Genomic DNA, 23,508 nt, shown 5'->3' with positions numbered 1-23,508 from the left:
CCCCCGGGCCTCGGACCGGTACCGGTCCGTGAGTCGTTTGGTACCGGGCCACGAGAGTTGAGGCTCAGGTGTGAAATGTATAGTTTTCAGGGTTTTTATCAGTTTTCAGCGTTATTTTGTTATCGTTTTTATCGTTTACTCGGTTTTCCTGGGTCTTTTCACGTGTGTTATGAATAAATTTTCTTTTTTTCGGTACCGGTACTAGTTTTATTTTGTTGTATTTATCCGCGACACCTTAAAGGCCGGTCCGTGAAAATATTGTCGGGCATAAACTGGTCCGTGGCGCAAAAAAGGTTGGGGACCGCTGGATTAGTGCATGTTGATTCAAATTAAAGTGCAACTTGTGACCTAGGCGGGATTTACACGAGGCATTCACAATCTGCTAACTGTGTGGATTAATTATGAGGACGGTAACATCTTCACTGTGTCTGCACTTACTCATGAAATTAATTGTGTGGTCTTGTTTGCTGTATGGCTTCATTATTATATAGAATTGGGTCACACTGTTGGAGCTTGTGGGTAGATTTTGTTTTTCTCTCAAATGTGATCAACCTCTATGGATTTCCTTTTTGCCTGATTGACTTTTATTACAGACTGATTACATCGTGAAGCAGACCACCTTCAAACATCACCCAATGAATCTGAGTGCAATAATGTGCCGTAGAGCTTTTAGAGCGATTAGTCGATGAGCTGGTTAAGGGAGAATTAATCTGCTTGTGTTCTGATGTGAGATTTCTTTCACATTGTCCAACCCTTAAGTTGGATTGCGCACTCTGAAAGTCAGAAAAGCCCCACCAACCCTGACTTCTTAAACACAAGTAAAACTGTAAAACTTGTAATTTGTATTACCGCTGCTGTGTATTTGCAACTCACTAGCAGGCAGCGATCCAGCACTCAGTATATAAGCTATACACAAGCACGCGGATGTGCTGCAGCGATGTTTTTAAGCGCAATAAAACCAGGCATTGTGCTGTATTGCTAATGATGGGTGAATGGCTTTACCTTGCTAGGGAGCACAACAAAGGCTGCTTTTCCATCTGCTACTACTGGAATGCAGTCAACTTGGGAATGACGTCACTCCCAGCTCCAATATCCAGATTCTGAGGTAAAAGGGGTAAAAGGAACGCTGCATGAATCCATGTCTGGAAAACTGGGTGATATTGACATAAGGTTGAGTTCCAGACCAGTTGGCTTTAAAAAAAAAAGTTTTATGTATAAAATTATTAAACAATGACAAATAATAATCTGCTTAATTATCAGCTTTGAAAATAATTGTTGGGCTGCAACTTATCATATGGTCTATAGCCCCCCTTCACACATGCACTGCAGCCATTTTCTACCTGGTGGTGCACAAGTTGTGTTGGATATTAGTACAAAGTCTGTGACGTCGGATTGCACTGGTTTGTGCGAGAGTAATAGAGTCCAGTTAATTCACAGCTAGTCACTGGAGTTGTGAGTCATATGTGCTGCCTAAATGTAGGGATGTCACCAGAACCAATACATATGGTACCATTTGATTTTAAAATAATTCAAGTTGAGTTAGTTTCAAAAACATCCAAAGTATTACGTTTCTTTTGTTATTCTGAAATGGACGTATTGAATTGGGTATCGAGAATTGCTTAATTCTGCCGGTATCGTTATAGACATTCCTACCTACGTGTTCCTCCTAGGCAGCACGCTCACTTAGGGCCATGTATATATATGGTTGCAGACACAGACAGGAAGCTGGAGATGTGTAATTTGTGCATTGTTATGTAAGTTTTCTGTCCGCTAGTCCACATGGTCACAAATAACATGCAAGCACATGGACATCGGCACGGATCCTTGTGCTCACCATGATAAAATTGACCTCATGCGGACCCGAGCAGACTTCTGGATGTGGAAAGTACAGTCCGGGTGTAAGGGTGTTTGTATTTCATTCTTAATGAAGGGGCCAGGCACCCAGCAAGCATCTCACTTTCATCTTCTTTCCAAACTTCAGCTGGGCACCACATCCATTTGTCAGGTTGCTTGCGTCGCCTAGGTCACAAGTGTGACTTTATTGGTATTGTGTCTCGACCTCTGCGCGTGCAACGTAAAGGATACACGGCTATTTTACACCATCTCTTGTGGTCATCTGAAATTCACAGGACATCGTTTCATGTCTGCACTGTTTAGTCGTTTAAACCGAACTCTGGTTTGTTTTCCTGCTTGGTGCGCTTCATTTCTGAAGATGTAATTGCATTTGGGTGCAGACCAAAACAACTGCACCAGGACCCTTTAGAGGAGCTGGTCTCGTTTTTTTCCAGATGAACTCAAGAGTCGTTCATTTATCACGAGAAGGTGTTCAGACCTCGAACCAACCTAACTGTTAAGTTTACACTGTAAGTTAAGTCCCTTCCAGGCGCCAGCTTTTCTTTGCATTTTGGGATTGGAGAGAGTACCGTTGACCAGCGGGCCACGGACGACGTACCGGTCCGTGAGTCGTTTGGTACCAGGCCACAAGAGTTAAGGCTCGGGTGTGAAATGTATGGTTTTCAGGGTTTTTAGAGTTTCTTTTTTTTAATCGTTTTCATCGTTAACTCAGTTTCCCTGGGTCTTTTCCCGTGTGTTATGAATAAATCTTCTTTTTTTTGGTACCAGTACTGGTTTTATTTTGTTGTATTTATCCACGACACCTTAAAGGCCGGCCCGTAAAAATATTGTCGGACATAAACCGGTCCGTGGCGCTAAAAAAGGAAAAATAGCCGCAATCTCCAATCGTCCTTTATATTTCTTCATCGTTTGATGTACCAAATGTTCAGAACTCAAACATATTCACCTTACAGTGAATAATTTACATTGAAAGCAGCAAATCTCCTCCAGCTCTGAGAAGCTGATTATTTGTTTAACTAACTGCTTATCAGAATGTTGTTTCAGTGCTAATGATCTGCATTTTCCCCTCATCCAGATAAGATAATCCAGACACGGTATTATATTGTGGACGTGTAAATGGAGGCTGGGTTATTTGAGCGATAATTAATAAAATGCCCAAAGAGGCCAAAACCAACTATTTATCCTGCTGATGAATGGTGTTAAAAGACCCAGTTTTTCATAATAAAAGAATTTGTTGCTCAAAAGAATTCTATTTCGTCTTTTCATGCGATTTGTTGCTCATAAATTTCATTTAGGGAAAACATTTACACTGTGATTATTATAGTTATTATTAATACATTTCTGCCTGCTCTTTTGTGTCTATCATTGTGCTCCTATTCGATTAATTATAAAGTTCATCTCTCTCAAAGGTGTAGGCAGCGAGAGACATGATGGCTGTGGTGAATAGAAATGTGCCCCTCTAACGACTCTAATTGATGACTCAAAGCAGTCTTTTCAGTCTCTGGTTCAGAGTAAGGGATGTATGGAGAGTGGGAGCTGGCCTATTGACAATAGAAACCTTTGTGAAATCTCCCAGTTTCTCTGTTTCTCCACAATACGGGGAGCATGTAAATTCATCAGTGGTCCCAGTTTGTCTTGTTTCAGTCATGACATGTTGTCATGAGCTAAATTTAAGCCGCCTTAGTTTTTGTCTGCCAAAGTTTTGTTTTTGAACTTGCTGTTCGCAGGTAGAGAAGAGTGCTCGGACAGTTTCTTTCTCTGCCGCTGCTCCAAAATTCCTCACTTACACACCAGGGCTGCTATGTTCCACTTTCCAATGTGAGCCACTATCGGTAGGACTGGAGTGTATTAGATTCTCTATTGGGAATGTGGTGCTAAAAATACTGGCCTGGCTGAAAGTGTACACTGATAGGAACTTGCACTCGCCGCCCTGTGATTATTCCCCTTCTCATTTTAGTCCTCTGCTTTCTGCCTTAGCTGTGACTACACAGCCACTGACCCTTCGTATTGTAAACTTCGGCTGTTGTTTGTTCTTTTTAATGGCGTTGCTCGACTGTGTGTGGGGCCTTGTATGATACAGAGAGAAGCTTGTAGTTGTAAATGTGTTTCCTAATGGATTTACAGTAGGCTGCTGGCAGTTTGTCAGTCAGTTTGATGAGAAAAGTTTAAATTTGAAGTAGATGTGCTGAAAGCAAAAGGATTGTGGCCCGTCATATGTGCTTACAACTTAGCAGTGCCTCCAAGGAGAGCTGCTGATCTTTGTGTAGTTTAAGAAGAGAAATGTGCTTTTTAACAAACTGAGCTGCTTTTAATGGGCAGCAGCTGAAACCCTCATTTGAACATTTTACGCTCCGTTTTAAACACGCCTCCGAGTTGTAGGCTCAACTCCAGATAAGTGCTGGAGAATTAGCTTCCTGGTTAAGGTTACAAAGTGAAACGCTTGTTGTTCAGTCTCCCGGTGATTGGACTCTGTGTTTGTGCTCTGCTTGTCTTGTACTGTTATGCAACAGAAGGTGTAAAATGAGCTGCGGCCATAAAGACAAGTACACCTAGTGGTTACATTCGTCTCCACACGGCTGACCGGTTGACTGGTTGATGTCCCCGGCTCAGCGGTTGGCCCTTTGGTAAACAAATGCAGTCCACTCTCAGCAGGCCGCACACCTCCAACATGACTAAGGCTGGGGTGACCCATATAGCACTTCCATGAGGTTAAGAGTTTGGCTGATTTGAAAAAAGGCATTTTAGGAAATTACCTTTAGTTTTCTTTATACTCAACTCCCTGTTTTTTTTGTAGCTCTTGCAACACACTGGACATTCATCTAAAGCTGAAGAAATCAATTTATTTATTAATATTTATTAATTTCTGCTGCAAGTAATAAAAGTAATTTTATGTCTGCATGACTCTTACACCTGACAGAGTCATCAAAAGTCCAAAAACTTTTAATTCGTGCCTTATTTTTGAATTCTTTCTATTTCAAGCTGGGCATGTTCTGTTTACATAAATATGCAGGTCAGGAAACTTAGTTCAGGGTGAGTAAAAATGTGACAGGATTTCAAAAAAAATACCCAGAAACTGCTGTGGTTCTTAGGGTTAGCTGTGATATTGTTGAGTTTTGGACTAAACATAAGCAGTGGTGTCAAAATAACACTTGACAGACGAATGATAGTTTCTGGCTAACATTAATCTCACGTGTTGCGTCACAGCAATACAGTAGACAGAAAAACATGTAACCCGTCTGCGGGGTGGCATAGTTAAGGAATTTCTCATCGAACAGGATCATGTGTCTGGGTGAGCACTGACAAAGCCACAAATCTGCTACTGGTGCAATACATGGCCATTACCAAGGACAAATATTTTTAATGCATTAGCTAATGTTTTTTATGGTCTTGAGTTACAGAAGCAACTCCATAAATCAACTCGGCATAACCAAGGATGAGCATAGCCTCACGTTGATGACAGCGCTCCATATTTGACAGAGGCTCACAGACAGATATGTGGTTGCTAAACAAAATGACAAGGAAGATGGTCTGGTCTTTATCAAAGTTAGGGACATAGCCACATATTTTCTTCAGGAAAGAAATATCTCCTAATTATCAAGAGATCTATTTTTCCCCCTATCTGTCACGTCTTACTTCTTCGACCTTGTTTTTCCTGTGCACAGAGCAGACATCTTGTGTAATGCACGTTCGGCACTGAGAAGAGCAGACAACACATAAGATTAATTGTCCTTAGAAATTTTTTTGTCTTCACACCCAAGAGCCAAAACATTTTTCTTAAATGCATCACAGTTTCGTCACTCTTAATGGCGTACTGTACATTTGAACCTCTCCACCAATTTACCGTTTATTATTCTGTATGTGACACTAGAACTAGTTTCTAAAGAATATGTTTCTGTCTTTCTGATTCTCTTTTCAGTTTGTCCAAGCAAGGACATCCGCAACAATGTGACCAACCTGCGGACGCTCGAGAATTGTACTGTGATTGAAGGCCACCTGAAGATCCTACTCATGTTCAGGACCAGGCCTGAGGATTTCAGAGGCATAAGTTTCCCCAAGCTGACAGTCATCACCGACTATCTGTTGCTCTTCAGAGTTTACGGGCTAGAGAGCCTTAGTGAACTCTTCCCCAACCTGACGGTCATCAGAGGCAACAACCTCTTCTTCAACTATGCCCTGGTTGTGTTTGAGATGCTCCAGTTGCGCGAGATCGGCCTTCACAGTTTGATGAACATCACCAGAGGAGCTGTGAGAATTGAGAAGAACCCTGATCTCTGCTATCTCTCCACCCTGGACTGGTCCAAGATCCTGGACTCGGTGGAGGACAACTACATCGTGGCCAACAAGAATGACAGAGAGTGTGGCGATGTGTGTCCAGGGGCGGCAGTCGGAAAGACCACCTGCCAGACGACCACCCTCAATGGGCACTTCAGTGAACGCTGCTGGACCCACAACCACTGTCAGAGAAGTAAGCAGCTTTTTATTAAGATTATCTACTAAAACTAAAACGTGTGCTATCTGTGATGCAATCACCTATTAACACATCCATTCATCCATGTCAAGTTTGTTTATATACCACTTTTAAAAATCAGCAGCTGTTGACTAAAGTGCTGCATTAAAAACAAAAAATAAATAAAATCAAATAACATAAAACAAAGGACAAAATGATAGCTTTTAAGAAAGGAAACATAAAGTGAGAAAATCTGAGTAAAAACAACACAAATAAAAGGAACTCTGAACTCAAACATTTAGAAGCCAAACATTAAAAATGGTTTTCAGGTGTCTAATGTCAGAGAAGTACCAATGTTGGCCAGTTTGATTCACAGTTTTGGTGAAGCAACTGCAAAGGTTTGTCAAAACTTGGATTGTTGTTACACACTTCTAGATTCCTTGCAAAGGATTTTTTCAAAAACATTTTTAAAGGACTGAGGTCAAAGTCAGGAGCACCGAACACATTGACCTCTGCTTTCTGTTCATTTAAGTTAAGAACATTTAAAGCCATCCATGTCCAAATATCTCCCGAAACAGTGCAGCAGGGCCTTCAGAAGAATTGATGTTTGAGTGGCACGTAAATCTTCAAGTCATCTGCATATAAGTGAAACGCAAAAAGAAATAATAAGTAATAAATAATAATAAATAATTTTTTTTAAATGAGCAAGGGGGAGCATATGAAATAGAAAAAAGGGCTTTTGAGAAGATGTATCTCGGTATTAAATGCAGCGCTGAGGTCTAAAAGTACTAAGATGGCAGAATCTCCTTAGTCAGTAATAGTTAAAAGGCATTTAACTTGAAAGCTCAATTTTTCAATCCATCCACCCATCCAGTGAAACACCATTCCACCTACCCATTCATCCTGAACTTTTCAGTGACTCAGATAGTCATGAGCCTTCTTTTATAACAAATGTTTTTTAATTACAAATTCATTGGAGATTCAAATTCACTTCTAAATCTACACTTGACAGTTTAGATATACAAAGATAAAACTTGAAAGGTCTCAAAAAAACGATCCTGCAATAAATCTGGCCTTCACGAGGAGGATAATGTCCAGTTTTCACTAACAATGTTTGAGGTTGTGTGTATTCGGCTGTGTGATCATTCTTGAATGATGCAGTTTGACATTGACCCGTTTCTATTGTGTGCTTATACCCTTATTGATATTAATATGAACAAAAGAATATGGCTACCTGTATGGATAGCATGGCCGTGTGGATACCATGAAAGGGCATGGAGGGCACCACAGGAGCTCCTCGTGACATAGCAGGCATTAATGACAGCAGACTGATTGTAAAATGGCTTAAAGCACAGGTGGTGCAGTTAAAGTAGGTTTTTGTATGCAGGCTGAAGCATCTTAACTGGCATTGGATATGATCTTTGCCAATAGGATGTGCAGAAGGAACTCAGCTGAAGCATCGGCTGATGTGTTGTGGCACTGATTGCTGGTCGAGCTTGACTTGTGGGCTGCCAGAGCCCAAGCTGTGCTCATTTTGTTGAAAGATATTTGTTATTTCCACACAGGTGAATTGCTTTTGCTTCTGTTGTTGACCAAAGGCTCTCTTTTTGGCTCGAGCTGAGCCTAATGGGGAGTGACAGCTGAAAGGTCACCGATGTAAAGGAAAATTGTGCCCTGGATTTACAACATAGCACAACACAAAACAAGGGCTTCAGTACAAAATGTAATGCAGCAAAATCTCCTTCATAGCTTGATTTTTCAGTGTAATTGTGGATTTCAAGTCATAATAAAATGAAATTCCATCGAAACATAAAACCAAGTGAGGGCTATTGCGTTTCAATGCATTTGTTTCCTTCAACAATTTTAATCAAGGGAGTTATTGAAATGTTCAGATCTTTTTATAATGATTATTGTTAAATAATGTCCAGATTTCTCTATCTCAAGTTGAGATCTATTTACGAGCCACCATTTTTATCTGGAGATAAACTTGGCTCAGTTTTTCTCCCCTTTATGTCACCATTTAGTGTTTGCAGCAGTCAAAAAATCATGTGTTTTGTTTTTTTTTTTTCCATGATTGTATAAGAAACTGTGTCTAACATTAAAAATTAGATTTGCCTTTTAGTTTGTTATGATTTTTGCCAGCGATTAGTGGCAGCTTTGCAGATCCCTTCTCAGCTTCTTTTCATTGGTACATCAATATTTCCATTGGCTTTTGCCACACGTCTAACCCGTCCAGCTTTTACAGAGTTCAGTTCAACTTAAATAAGAGCTGATGAGGGTATTTGTTAGAAACAAAACATGTCTTTGTGTCAGAGTAAATCTCATAAATATAAAATACAGAGACATAACAAAACAAAAATGGGCATGTCGCTCCTTCTTGATGTTGAAATGTCAGCCCTCTGTCATGTGCTAGGGTAAGTTAAGTAGGCCAAGCTCTGTGTCAATGTTGCCTGAACTGTACTCTAATGTGATGCAACACCTTTCCAGTTAGTCTGTGAATGTTTACTCTCAATAAACTGTAGTGTCGTCATTTCTTATGTTGTGGGGACGTTGTATAGAAGATGTTAGACATCATGGAACATTGTTCATTACCCTCGTAAGTGCATTTATCGTGCCTTTTACTGTACAACAACAAGCCCACCAATTTACACATAAAGAGTTCAAGTGCAAGTTCAAGTGCTGAGAAGAGTTTTACACATGGGTGTCGGCCCATATCATTACACAACACTGCCTACATTATGTCCTGATGCATGCTCAATAATCCAGGTAAGGAAATCCCAGAAAGTTGATTCTGTTCATCTGCATGCAGCGCTTTCAGTGGGACAAACGTTTCATCACTCATCTGAGTGTCTTCTTCAGTCTCAGGTTTATGAACCGTAAAGTTTCAGTTGAAGCCACTGGAGATCCCATATGTGTCAAGATTATCGGAACAGCTCCAAACACAGCATCTCTGTGCCTTTCAACCCCCAAATAACACACTACACCAACAACTGAACTCAAGGGGCTTTATATTGTAAGTAAAGACCCTACGATATTAAAAAGAAACCCCCCAAATCACTTGATCTCCATAAGCAAGCACTTGGCGACACTGGGAAGGAAAAACTCCCACTTAACAGGAAGAAACCTGGGCTCGGGGAGGGGCAGCCATCTGTTGTGACTGGTTGGGAAAGAGGGGAAAGAGAAGAGAGCACAAAATACAGTAGTAGTGTATAAACAACCAGAGAGGATGAAGAGAGTATCAGGAAAACCAAACAACCTCTAGCTAAGTTGATGGCACAACACAGAAGAGCTACCTCGTTACTATACTGTCTGTTTACACCTACATGGCAGTGGTCCTTCCTTCGGTGATGAGGATGGATATCCTGGACAGGGAGTAGTGACGCTGAACTGAGGAGGTGCCTTAAGAGTGGATCCTCCACCATGTTAGAGTGCTGTAATTGTAGCCATTTCCCAAGTGTCAGTGAATAATACTCATGGCCACTGATCAATGGCAGTGACAGTTTGAATATTAACAGTCATGAAACTGAGGTTGTGGCTGATTGTTTGGCACTGGTGTGAGTTTTGGCTCCCACTGAAAAACTGGGACTGCCTAGATTAGTTTAACAAGTCCACTGAACCAGTTTTTTTTCTTTTCCAAGCCCTTACTCATGTTTGTTTGCAGCAGCGGTAGTTTCTGTTGCGCTGAGCGGGGCCCCATTATTACGCTCTGCAGCGCCTTTGCCACTGAGAAGTGTGTTTATAGTTTTTCCACTAATGACTTTTTTGCTTGCGGCCACTCGGTTCACAGTCATCTGAAGTCCGTCTGAAGTATCTGCAGAATCGGCTCAGAAGACCTGTTGTCAGTTTGCGGTGGCAGTGAATCTTAATCCGGAAGTGTTTAAATAAAAAGTCTCACCGATGATTTCCTAATCGAGACAATGAATCAAGGCCAGATGTTGGCTGGCAAGCACTGATCTCCAATCATGGGCCTGCGGTATTGTGGTCTGTGACCTGCGGGTTTTTTTGCCTACTTTCACTAAAGCATGAAAAGACCCGTTAAGCTCCAGCTAGAACCACAGGGCACAGTGTTGCATTCGGTGTCCTCTTCTGATGTACCCTGTCACTGCTTTTTATAGACCTACAGGAGCGCTTCAAGTTAGAGGCTTTCCAAAAACTTGCTGCATTTATTTCCATGATGATTTACACAAAGGAACATGCATGCATGTTAAATATAAACACAGGAATACACCTGATAATAAAAGAAAAATGTAATGTAACCTCTTTCTAATGCATAATAATTAATCACTTTTACTGCTTTTTGCTTTTTTATTTTGTTGTAAAAGAACTAAAATTTATCATACTGTGATACTGTTATTTTTAAAGGAAGCTTTGGATAGACAGTGGTTAAGTGCCAGGGGTGACTGTGGGTCTCTTAAACACGCACACACACACACACACACACACATTCTTTCTGCAGTCTGTACAACAGCACGAAACAAAGCTGCGCAACCACGAGGCTTGGCTCGGCTCCCATGTTTGGAGTAACAACCCATTTCTCTTCCCTGCTTCTATATCAGGGGTAATTTGAGCCTCTCGGCGAGCAGCCGCTGCAGATTCCCCCTCCTTTTTACCCCAAATTGGAAGCTTCCGTTCAGCATAGTGGCAAAGCACGGTTACCGGAGATGCTCATTACCAAATTTGATTAGATTTAGCTACAGGCGCGCAAAAAACCACCTTGTAAACAGCCGTAATAGTGGCAAAAATGAGACACCGCCCTGCTCCCTTCTTTATATTTGCAATTTGCTCTTTGAAATGTCCAGTTTCAGCTTCAATTCTGTTTGTTATGAAGTTTCATTAAAAATAAATGCCAGACAGAAAATACACATCCACGTACAGTGCACTGGTGTTTCTGTAGTTTAGTCATTCCAAGATACAAAAATGTTTGTTTTATTTTTTAATTTTTACAGAAAATGACACAATCACCCCCCAATTAGACAGCTAAGTTGTGGATTAATTAGTAACTGTATTTACTTAGGCCCAAAACAGACTATGCTTTGAAGTCATTATATCAAATAACCTGAATAATAACACATAAACATAAAAGGTAAATAATGTTAAATAAAAGTCAATTATATGTATTTTATTTTAGCTCTTTTTAACTAGGTCATTTACTAAAATCACACTCTCTTGTAGCCTGGATGTTGTTTGGAGGTTTAAGGCCGAACTCCATCGGTGCTCCGCTTCTGTACAGGTTAAGACATGCCACGTCACTATTCAACACCAGTAACCAAATATTCACCTAAAATTAGCCTGGGGAAATGTGCCAGGACACTGGAGCTGTATCGTCACCGCTAGACACTCGTTAGACACTCGTTAGACTTGCTTACAGCATCATTCGTGACACGGTACAACAGAACTGTACTGTGAAATGAAGTCAAATGAAGTGCAATGTTTGTATTTTCCCCATTCTTCTGTAAAGTAGGTTAGTATAAAAGAATAAAGGGAGTTGCAGTGTAACCGAGGGTAACCATAGGTTTATCAGCGAAGAGTGATTTATTTATTCATATAAGAGAAAACATGACATTAAACCGAAAGCAGCGTGCTCCGCGGTGCATTAAAGCCAAAGTGAACAAACAGAACAGAGATGTTGTTGCAGAAAGGAATGCTGCCTAACCCTAAGTGAACAAACAAGACACAAGACATGTACTGGGCATAACTCCCTAGAATACACACAGAACAGGAGGAGGAAAAGAAACGTACTCGACAAATACAGAAGGAATAGAAAGAGTCTGGAGACCAGTGACAGGACCGAGATGATGATGATGCTGTCAGTTTCTATCAGCACCAGAGTTACAAGGCTTTAAACAGTAAGCTGTTACAAAACAACCAATCAGGAGCAGACGCTTCAACAGGCAAGCCAACCAGTCAGGTCATTCAGAAACAAACCTGCAGGCCTTATTTAAAAAGACATGTTTTGGCTACGGGACAGGCTTAATGCACTATTATAGACAAATATTAAGCTTATAGAATGTAGTTTAAAAATGTGATCATTGTTAATAGATCCACAGACGCACATATTTTTCTTTCTGTGACCAGGAAAGTAATTTACAGAACAGTTTCCTTCAAATCTGCAACAAGTGACCCTGAAATAAATGAAGCCAGTTGAATAATGGTGCAATAAGTGTACTGTCCTCTCACCTCATCGTTTGGTGTCATTGGTAGGTTATGTGAATGGCACTACGTATAGTTCGTGTGTAGGCTGTAATTTAGCTGTAAAATCTCTTATTAAATGCAACTGCTTTGTCCTGTACTTAAACCATCCATGCACACTGAGATCAGCTGAACCTCACAAGGGTCTGTGTGAACGTGCTTCTATGGCCACATGGTCTCACGTCTTTTTAAAGAGACATCTAATGTGGCGCAAACCAAATCAGCGCCTTTATGCCAAAGAAAATATCGACACCCACTTTGAAAGACGTGGTCGCCACTAACAGTCGATGGTTACAATGCTCCTTCTTCTGTGCATATTTTTGTTAATATCTGAAGTCTTCTGGCTTTTTGTCTGAGAGGCGAAACAAACCAGGCCTTTATTTTCCTTTTAAAAACTGAAATTGTGAGCTGGCACGAGGGGGAATGTTGTACTTGAGTCTGTTTTCTTTTTAATGAAGTGCTGTTTCTTGCCAACGCTCAACTGAAGATAATGGGCATTTGATTATGGTTTGGTAATGGCTGTTATGTGGCATGGCTCGTTTGGCTGTTAAGAAGTCAGCTAAGCCTGAGTCCTTAAAGGGGCTGGCAGCTGAAAATATTGGATGTGCATCAATAAGAAATCCAGGGCTTCCACTGATGATCCTAATATTTTCCACTGTTTAACTCTGCTGATGGACATTTCTCCAATGTGTCTGTCAGATTTGTCCTTTTATACATGAGAGAGAGGGATGAGGAATTGCTTCTTCACTGTCTCCTAGTCTTTCATATCTAGTAGTCTTTTAATTTGTAAGGCGAATGTGCCAGAAGAAATAACAAACAAATTGGATTAGTGCGCAATGTTTCACTTAACAGCTAACAGTTTAGCTCTGATTTGAGAAACATATGAAGAATCACATTTACTGAAATGAAGGTGTATTGAGGCATTATCTGTCATTGAGAGGCTAAAAAGTAGACCTATAATGCTCATTTAGCATTTTTCAGGATTCATAGTTCAAAATAATCCTTATTTCTCTTACACTGGGCACGGCGTCTTTTGTCTGAAACAAGCTGTTTTAGTGCCTCAGTCTTTTTCTTTCTGATTGGCTGGCTCTTACAAACAAAATGCTGAGCTCATCATACAGAGCCGAGAAAAAAAGCTGTCTCAACTCTTGCTCACGTGCAGACTTCAGTATGAGCATCCACTGTTTTATCAGTGATATAAAAGAGAAGCAGAGCTGGGCGGCTTTAAGTATGTCTTTCGCTGCACAAACACAGCTGCACTGGCTACAAAAATGTGTGAATATACTCGTGCAGGCTGCTTGGCGCAAACGGAAAGTGTGATTGCCAGTCAGTTGACGGTTTCAGAGCTTTGAGATTTGAAACTAACACTGTCACCACTGCTCCCTGCAGAGGCTCATAAAGGGCAAAAAATTAAATTGTCATTGGATATTCCACCCATCTGTGTTCTACAGGGTATCTGGGTCCAACCGTTACTGTTTAATTAATTGATTACATAAAAAGTTGTCAGACTTATTGCAAAGTCTCAACAGAGATGTGATATAGCTTTCCATCATACACTACTTAGGCGAGCATTAAATTGCTGTGTTTGGTATCAGAGATCTTTATATTAGACTACTAAATACTGCTTGAAGGACGCTGGAGAAACAGTGTTTTAGGAGTTCATGGGTGGAACTGATCGATATATTTATGACTGTGTCAGCTGAAGTAAAGTGGGGGTTTTTAAGCATCACTCCTCAATCATTCGAGCAGATTTTTCTGTGGCTTTGTTGTTGCTGTAATCAAATCTGCTCCGAAAAGCTCTCTGTTGCAAGCCCTTCACCAGTTCACTTTAATTGCACTTTAAATGTGCTTTGAGACCCCAGGTGGCTTGTTTTTTGCACACATTGTTGAATTCTAGTCTCTGCCAGAGATGAGACACTCAGCGGGTACCATCCTCATCCTCCTCCTCCCCTGCCACCACAGCAACTTTCACCTGTGTCTGCTACATATTTAATAAGCATCCATGAGGTGGAGTACGGCTCTCTGCAGAGACACAGCCTGCCTCAAACTAAGCGTGTGTGCAGGCTGATTCTCTGACAATCGGGGAATTGTTGCGAAACAGCACGAGCGGGTCAGGTGACGATCGTGTGCCGGACCTCGCTTGAAATGGAGCGCCCAAAATAACCCTGGGCTCATGCCGTGTATATCTGCGCTCCAATCATGAGATGAACTGGGAGATTTGTCAGGGTCAGTGTGTCTGTGTAACAGACGGACTATAAATCACACGGGGACATAACCTCTGCCAGTGTGTGTGTGCAGACAGAGCGGGCGGCCATTGTTTAGTCTTGCTGCTAGGAAACACGGGAGTAACATTGTGGTGTAATCGTGGATATGAACGCATCAGTTATTCATGCAGGCCGTATCGGAAGGAAAAGCAAAGCCACCATGGGGGTAAGGGAATGGGCCCCACCTCGCCGTTGACCTCAAGCCAGTCCTCTGTGTCGACCTTGTCGCAGGTCCATCACGCAGCAGTCAGCGCTGGCGCCATAATCCCTTTCCATTCTAAACAATGGTGGTTGTAGAAGTTCACGGAGTGTTCTTCCCAATTGTTTCCTGTCTTTGTTGGTCCGCTTCCTCTCCGAGGTTATGAATGGACGTTGAGGCCTAGAGTGTCGCCTCGGTAGCGGCAGACGCTTTTATGAGACCAAAATACTGAAGGCTGACCTGTGGAGAGTTTAGCTCGCAGAAAAAAAGACAAACTTCGCTGCTCGTAAAGCTGTTTGTAGGGAAATGAAATGAAGGATTTTCTGACCAAGTTTTATTATTTGGGAAAATTTAGTCACCTCTGAGAAAATCTTTTAAAAAAGCTTCATCAAAGTGTCTTAAATGACTCATCGCTAATATTTTTATTTTAAACTATGACTCTGCAGGTGCCGCCATCTTTGTCATGAAACTTGAGAGCTAAACTGGTATTTTTCCTCCACTCATCCCATGAATCGTTTTTTCTCACACACGGCACTCGTTCACGCTGATTTCCTGTGATTTATATAATATTAATCCTGAAAGCTTAAATCTGTAGCTTTCTGCACACCCCAGCTGCAAGACGTAAATTAAATGGTATTCAAACTAAAACAAAGGTAGAAAATCCAGATCCATGCGTGTGAAAGACGGCGTGTCCTTGATGAGCGTAAACAGCTTTTCTACCTTTAAACACAAGCTAACACAAGCTGACTCACTTACACTGTGCACAATGTATCACACCTCCTTAATACAGGCTGCTGTCGTTTTATTAAAGGATTGAAACTGCTGTTTAGTGACGTCACAAATTTGGACCAGAAGCTGTTTTTTTTTCCATCCAAAAGAAGCAGCACAACCCCAATTTTATGTCTGAATTCCCTTTCTTTTATTTATGTTTCCGCTGTGCTTCTTTGCCAGTGTGCATCTCATCTGTGAGCTATTTGGTTTTCTTTCTTTATTTCTTTTTTATCGTACCACAGATGGAGTTGTCTTTTTACTTAGAAATAACCAAAACTACATTTAAGAAGCGCCTTTCAGAACCAGTGCAACAAAGCGGTGCATTTTGGAAAAGTTATGCAAGAACGAGAGCACATCTGTCCGAGGAAGGATCGATAAAATGCTCAAAGTTGCTTTGAAGTAAAATAAGTGAGCAAAGCTGCTGAGCTGAGGTTGCTGTTTATTTGAGTTGGCCATGGCAAACACCAGCTCGGTTCACAATACAGTAGTTGAGCTGTGCAGTGATGTATGAGGACCTTAAAACCCAGTTAGCTGATAAATTGTGTATAAATTCTGACTCCTTTGACCTTATTGGTATCACAGAAGTTCAATTTGTAATCGGGCAGGAAGTGGGCAGGGAGGGCAGAAAAGATGGGACAAATGCGCCAGTCATTAAAACTTGTTCCTCTTTTTTTCTTCCCCCCTCAGCTACAACTATGCTCTTCATGGTCGCAGAGTACTATTTCACCAGCATAAAGCTAGCCTCAGAACCCCCAATACACGCACCACAAGTCTATTTCTTTGAGCTGACTTAAGTGCTCTGGCACTCAGTGTTGTGGAGCTGCGCCCTGCAAACCCTCTCCGTTCAGCTACTGGAGCCTTTCCCATGGAATCCCAGACATCTCAGGCATCTGTTAAAGCAGGGCCGACAGGCGTTTCTTCAGCGGCGTGCACGCTCACCATCGCCATAGTGGATTTGAAACATCTTGCCACAGTTTTACAGCTTATTGAATAATATGTTTCTTTTTATCTCCTCTTAACAAGTTACATGCAGCTTCGATCCAGATGTTTTAGCAGTTCCTTGTCGTTCAAGCGCCGCGTGATCAGGGTGGATAACATTTGCGTTGCTGTGGTGATATTTTGTTCCTGTGCCAGATTGTTTTTGTTCTTGAGCCGAGTGTGAGGTATGCGTGTGATCTTCAATGAGCGGTGGAGCAAAAAATATCACTGTTGTATAAATCCATAACACCTCACTCCATAAAATGGCACTGATGCGTCAGAGCCGAGCCCTGTTATGTTTTGTTTTGTACCCGGGGCTACAAATAAATCACAAAATAACAAAATGCCACGTAAAGAGTGCTCTTGAAAACGGTCTTCGGTGAAAGGAAGCAGATTTAGAGGCTTGGTTATAATTAATTTTGGCATCCTGGTGCCTTAAAGGTGGTGAATAAGTAAAGCTTCTCATTTGCTTGAATAATGGCTGCTCCTTGCGAAATAACTCCTTGAGATGGCTGCTTTTGTTTTATCTTCCTTTGTGATATCGGGTGTTTTTCCAAGCAGATGTTCATTATTTGCATGCTCAGAAAATCCCTAACTCTCTTTATGGTTTTCAAAGATTTTCTTTTCGTTCCACAAAGTCTGTTCTTGGTTCTGCTGGAAACCTAAAACATATGCACTTTCAAAGATTTAGGAATCATAAGTAAAAAAAGAATTTTATATAACAGCAACAGTAACCTTGGTTTCCTTTCTAAACAAGTCAAATAAGATGTTATCTGCTTAAAAAAGAAAGGCAAAAACTGATGGTGATTGGTTTGGATGCCCTTTGACAGCGTTACGAGTAAGAAGATCATTAAAGACGTTGTGACGTTGCATTAATAACATACATGCTTTTGATGTCATAACAGGTAGTCGTTATTTGACCCTGGCATTGAACCCTGGCGGGAAATTAAGATTCAAGGCTGTGGCGTGCGTCATTTGCCTGTCCAGCAGGAAGCGCAATTACCCATCAATGAGCGCGCTGTTTATCATTTCTATTCCAGTCACGGACAGAGTGGATATCCTGCCTTCAGATGACAGAGATGGCGGAGCAACATTAAAAACAAAAAGTGCTTTTCCATGTTGTTTATGTGTTTTTGTTCTATTAACTGAGGCCGGAGGCAGTTAATGAAATTGTTTACGGTTCCTGTTGCTCTCATAGTCGTCTTAACCGAGCCCTGCTGCTGCTGAGTCAGATCAGCTGACAAGTTTTTAAACGAGACAAATAAACCTGGCTCGTTAACCGTTGCTCTTTGAAAAGTCCCAATGACACAACAGCTCTTTTTTTGTCTCCTGTGGCATAAGTGGCTTTAGTTTGAATAAGATTGGATGCAGGTAGTTTTAATAAATTCAAGACACATTATTGACTACTTTGAGTTCTTTCTGTTCGGCAAGACTAAATCATTGAAATAAATTCAAGCTCAGAAGAAGACTCAAGTTCAGAATAGCTGACATTCAGATTCTGCTGTCTTTTTGTTTTAGGATTTTTTTAATTATTAATAGTGTTTTTTTGTTTGGGTTTTTTTTTTTTTTTTGTTTACACTTTTTGGCAGAAAAAAAACAACACCCGTCGGTTATGTTGGAGTGTAAAATATCCAGATCCTAACTTAAATGACATCCTCAAATTAAAGCTGGAGATCATGACATTTGTAGGAGGAACATGAATATGAAAATGGAAAAAATTGGGATTTGTAATAAATGTTTTAAAAAAGAAATAATCGCCGTATGCTTGACGATGTTTGTGTAAAGTTTTGATGAGATTGGCCCAGATACGACACATGCATACATATACTTTGATCGTTATAGCAACACATTATGTCAAACTCATCAGAGTTTCGGTTTTGTCTAATCTATAGCTTTCACAATATCAGATTCTTTCTAGATGATTACAGTGGCCACAGTAATTTGAAATAAGTTTATTAGAACAATGTTTATTGATCAGAGCTACCATTACTTTACTTTGTCTGTTATTTGGAAATTGAAAAAGTGAATTAAACTCTGTGTTTGGAACCATATGTGCACAAAAGCATAAAATAAAAATGAATACAAATGATAAATAACATATCAGATCTTAATGATCGTGGTTATTCTTAATACTAGCATTTCACAGTACCATTACTCTGTCTGACGGTTATAGAAAAGCAGCAAATATGGCCACCTAACAATAAAATGAATGTTGACCAAAAAAACTATTGAATTAAATGGGAAAACACAAACGAGTTCACCTTATTGCACCTACCCTTTTTATTCAAAATGTCGACATTTTTATAACCAGATTTCACCAAAACAAAGACCAGAGAAAATAACACAAACTGATGCCTCATTCATGACACTTGTACTTTGAGTTTATATTTGTTCAGTGTCTGAATATATCACACTTGTTTCAGAAGTTTCCCCCTCTGACAGATACAGATTTTATTTTAAATATTTTTAAATGTATCTACCCCTCAACTTTTCAGTTAACTAGTCCAGACAAAATAATTTTTAAGCAAAATTTCAACGTTTCAAATAAATAAATACACATAAAAGAAGAAATGTGAGATGTTATTAGCAGTGGTGTCGCTGGTCATCACCAGTGGATTGTTTTTTGAATTTTCCTTTCTCTGTAAGACTTTGGTCAAATCAGCATCAGGTCTTAAATGTCACCCACTTGATTAATTGCCACCTTTCCACTTTCATTTGTCATGTATAGAGGGGAGGGGTAGGGACTAATATCACATCTGTTCCCGACAGGCAGTGCTATGGTAGTAAAATGAGTTTGTGTCAGGTAGTGCAATGTGTCTTTACTGCTTTAGATGAGCTGAAATCATGAATTCAGTGATGGAAAGGATAAAATCCTGGATAACTCTGTAAATATTATGTCTTGCAAAAATAACTATAGAAAATGACTCAGCCATTCTGTCTTCTAAAATTACTCTTTCAGCATATTGGCAGAAAAAAAACAGACCAGTGTATACCAACTCCAAGTTTTCATCAGAGTGTGTCACCAACACACAATCAGTCAGAATGAAACACCAGCCCTGGGTGGCAAACAGCTAACGCCTGTGTCAGACACAGGCATAAGTCTTGAGTCACCCCTTATTTCTTTTATATGCTGCAGGAAAACGGGAAATAGGTGCAGTGATTTATTGATGCATTTCAAGCATGCATAGAAACAGAAGTTTATAAGGCAAATGCAGAGTCTGTACAGAAAGAAATTTGCAGATTGTTCTTTGGACTTTTACCTGTCTCACTGAAGAACACCTGTCAGATCAGTCATCAGAGCCATATATCAGGCAGCTCACATGTGATTCTCTGTCAACACAGCTGATGTTATTAACAGCAGTGTCCAGAGTAACATCAGATCAGCCAGTAACAAGTTGGAGTTTAGAAGAAGCTAAAAGAAAATAAACTGTTAGCAAAAATATCCCAACCTTTCGTACACGATGCTGCACTTTCTCTGAGTCCACCTTCCCACGGTTGTTGTGCAAAGCAAACACACCCAAACTCGTACTCCCACATTAAAGTTCAATCTGTCTTTAATCTGTTACATTAGGGCAGATTATTCTTTACTCTAGGTCTTTCTCTGCTAGCCTTTTTTTCAGCACGATCCTTGAGTTTAGCATCTACAAACAGAAATGTATTTTTTCTTCATTTTTTCTTCTTCTGGGCCTTCAGCAAAAACCTTCTTTCATAGAAACTAAATACTACCCTTGTCATAGCTGTGGAATTTTAATTGCCAGCCACTGCACCACCACGTTCCTGTTTGGCATTTTCTCAACTCTCATGTGATCTCGATGCAAAAAAGGTTTGAATAGGTCGTTGTTTCATCACCGCCAAAAGAGGAAAAAGCTAAAAAAAAAAATCACTAAATTATTTCAGGGAGGATTGTGGTTAATGAAAACATGTAGAAACTCTTTACAGTTTATAGCGCTTTAACTGCTTGAAACAACACAATAAGAACCTCTTTATGCAGTTTGTGTTTTAATTGCTCAGCGGTCCAGAACAGTGGACCTGTTGAAAACTTGAGTGCGTCACTTTTTCTGTCTTTCTGACACCCCACATTGCTGCAGCTGGACAATGCAAATCTTTTTTTTTTCACCCCCTTTTTCCAAGTTGGCACTGACTTGATAGGCTGACGGAGACCTGATGCGGTGTTGGTTGTTGCTGTCCCTTTTGGGCCGCGGGAGATTGAGCGCCTTATTGTGCAGCGCTGCCGCCTCATCCAAATGAAACCTCAGCTTATGAGATAACGTGCCAGACATTTCTGCAGGCTTATTCCCCAGCCTTCATGCAATCCTGCTGTACTTTGCACGGAAAAGACAGAAATTGACCAACGTGCCAGTGGAATAAAGCAATAAGAACCAGGAGACTTTTTTTTATTTTTGCATGCATCTGTAAAGAGAAAAGACAGAGAGGGAAAGTGAAGTGTTGATATATCGATATAATGTGACCAGGTGATTGTACAAACAGAAGATTAGAGATGGAGAACTCAAGCTCAGTGTGTCTAATTGGTACAGATCAAACTGAGAAGGAACCTCTGCTCGTCAAAAACTGCCAGCGTCGGTGTTGACAACAAAAAGAAGAAGAAAGAAAGCAGCCATGTATTTAGGGATTTGCATGTTTTAAGGAAAGAATAGCAAACCCCTCCAAACAGCCTCCTCGGGATCCTTCCCCACTCTGGAAGATCAAAGGTAGCTTGGTGTGGCCTCGCTCTCACAGGTCATCAGGGTCTCGACCTTGAAACATTTCTGACAACCGCACAAGAAATGAGTCTATCTCCTTCAGTGTGGTCGCTCGTTATTATTATTTAAGCCTGCATGGATTGTGATAGGGGATACTTGTGATAATGATCATTTAGGATCATTGAGCAGCTTCGCAGATATGGCAGAGTGCGGTGTAAGTCATTTGGACAGTGGACCAGTGACTTTCGATTTGTAAGTTTGCTCACTTACAAAGAAATGGACCGTCTCACTTTTATGGTAGTTTCATGTTAATGGAGAGAGACAGAATATCAAAAAACAACATGATTTGCACATCGTTGAGTGATACAAGTGTTCATTCCACAGGCATTGACTTGTTACTTGGTCGAGGAACCCTTGTTGCCAAGTTTGCTTGGAAACTCAAACCTTCAGCTCACTCCACAGATTAAGGTCTGGAGGCTGGCTAGACCACTCCATGACCTCAATGTGCTTCTTCTTTAGCCACTCCTTTGTTGCCTTGGCAATATATTTTAGGTCATTGTCATGCTGGAAGACCCATCCATGACCCAATAATCACACCAACAGTGTCATCTTCTTCTTTGTCAGCTTCTTGCTCATGTTTCTTGATGTCCTGTCCTTTGACAGCTCTTTGGTAGAGGTTGAAATGGAAGAAATTGAATCTTTGGACAGCTGTGCTTTAAACATACAAAGAGTTGAGATAAGGAGTATCTGTAATTGATTGATTGGCTGTTTACCCATGTGGCACAGATTACAATCTATAGGAGCCACAATCTGGATGGTTAACGGAATAAAATAGTTATTTCACTATTTGTGCAAATCAATTTAGAACTTTCATGTAAAGTGTTTGGTTTCTGGATTTTTGGTTAATATTCTGTCTCCATTAAAATGAAACTACCATAAAAATTAGAAAATGTTCATTACTTTGTGAGTAAACTTACAAATTCAATGGGGATCAAATACTTCCCTCATTGTATCAGTGCAGTACTCATCGATTGTTTTGTTTCGTCTTTGGACTTTTTTACTTCTGTACCAACGGTGATACGACGGATTTGTCTGAGGCTGTCATTCAGGAAAATACTTTAGCGAGCCTGAGCATGAGTATAAATGGTGACATTGCTGGTGACATTTATGTGGCATGCATATTGGGCCCTTTGATTACAGTAGGTATTTGCCTCAGGATCGTTTCACCAAGCTTATGTGTCACAGAATGAATATATATATATATATATATATATATATATATATATAACACTTCTACTTCTTCTTTTTGCCTTCTTTATTTATCACCGTAAAATCTAGACATCCAGCACAATTTAAAGTCCCATCTTTTTGCTTGATTGTCTGGACAGTGTAATTTATTTCCTTTCTGATAACTTTCAAACTGTAATTATATGAGGCTATCCTGCAAAAAGTGGCAGTTTTTCGCATTTTCAAAATCTCTCATTTATATTGAGATAGTAGCTTTATATTGTAGTGGTTTACACCTTCATCAAACAAATTAGAGAGCTGCGGTTTAATCCTGAGAGGGGCGAGAAATCCCTTTGGGATAATGTCAGGAAGTGTATCCGTTTCCACAGTAGTGACCGCTTGTAAAAAAGGGAGCAGCTAAACGTAACTTTTAATTTGTATTGCAATAAGTAGCAGTGTATGGCATCAACTAAAATTTAATTTGTGTTATTTATTATTGTATGTGAAAAAGGCCTACATGATGTTCTGAGTGGACAAAATGAATCTTTTAACAAAGTATTTCTTAGACCAGCAGTCCAAACCTTAAATGAAAAGACTTTATTGGGAGTTAATGGCAAAACTGACTAAATATTATTATTTTTTAAACTTTCTGTAAAGTGTTACTTCAGCTTTGTTTGTTGCTCAGTTTAAAATCTTAGCACATCCGTGTGGCTTTGCTGCATAGGAGGTTGTAATCGGTTCTTTAATTATAATGGTTCAGCATTTAAAAATTCTCACTGAAAGAGTAAGGAAGGAAAAACATCATCGCCATCTTTCACCACGTTTATGGATTTTCTTGGACTTTAACATTTAACTAACTGCAGTTGCAGCTGAGGGAGG

General features: G+C 40.3%; 1 protein-coding gene across 1 annotated transcript in view; it reads left to right on the top strand.

Annotated features, from left to right (window-relative positions):
* The window catches only part of insra (insulin receptor a), a 54,409-nt gene that overhangs the window by 6,000 nt on the left and 24,901 nt on the right, over nt 1-23,508 (top strand). The window contains exon 2 of the mRNA XM_084911926.1: nt 5,771-6,319. Within this exon, the coding sequence (XP_084768052.1) occupies nt 5,771-6,319 (549 nt within the window). The remainder of the gene's footprint in view (nt 1-5,770; nt 6,320-23,508) is intronic.

The sequence above is a fragment of the Perissodus microlepis genome, chromosome 18 (assembly GCF_051167445.1).
Source record: "Perissodus microlepis isolate ML-2025 ecotype Zambia chromosome 18, ASM5116744v1, whole genome shotgun sequence".
NCBI classification, from domain to species: Eukaryota; Metazoa; Chordata; class Actinopteri; order Cichliformes; family Cichlidae; genus Perissodus; species Perissodus microlepis.
This window is presented reverse-complemented; position numbering and strand designations above follow the sequence as displayed.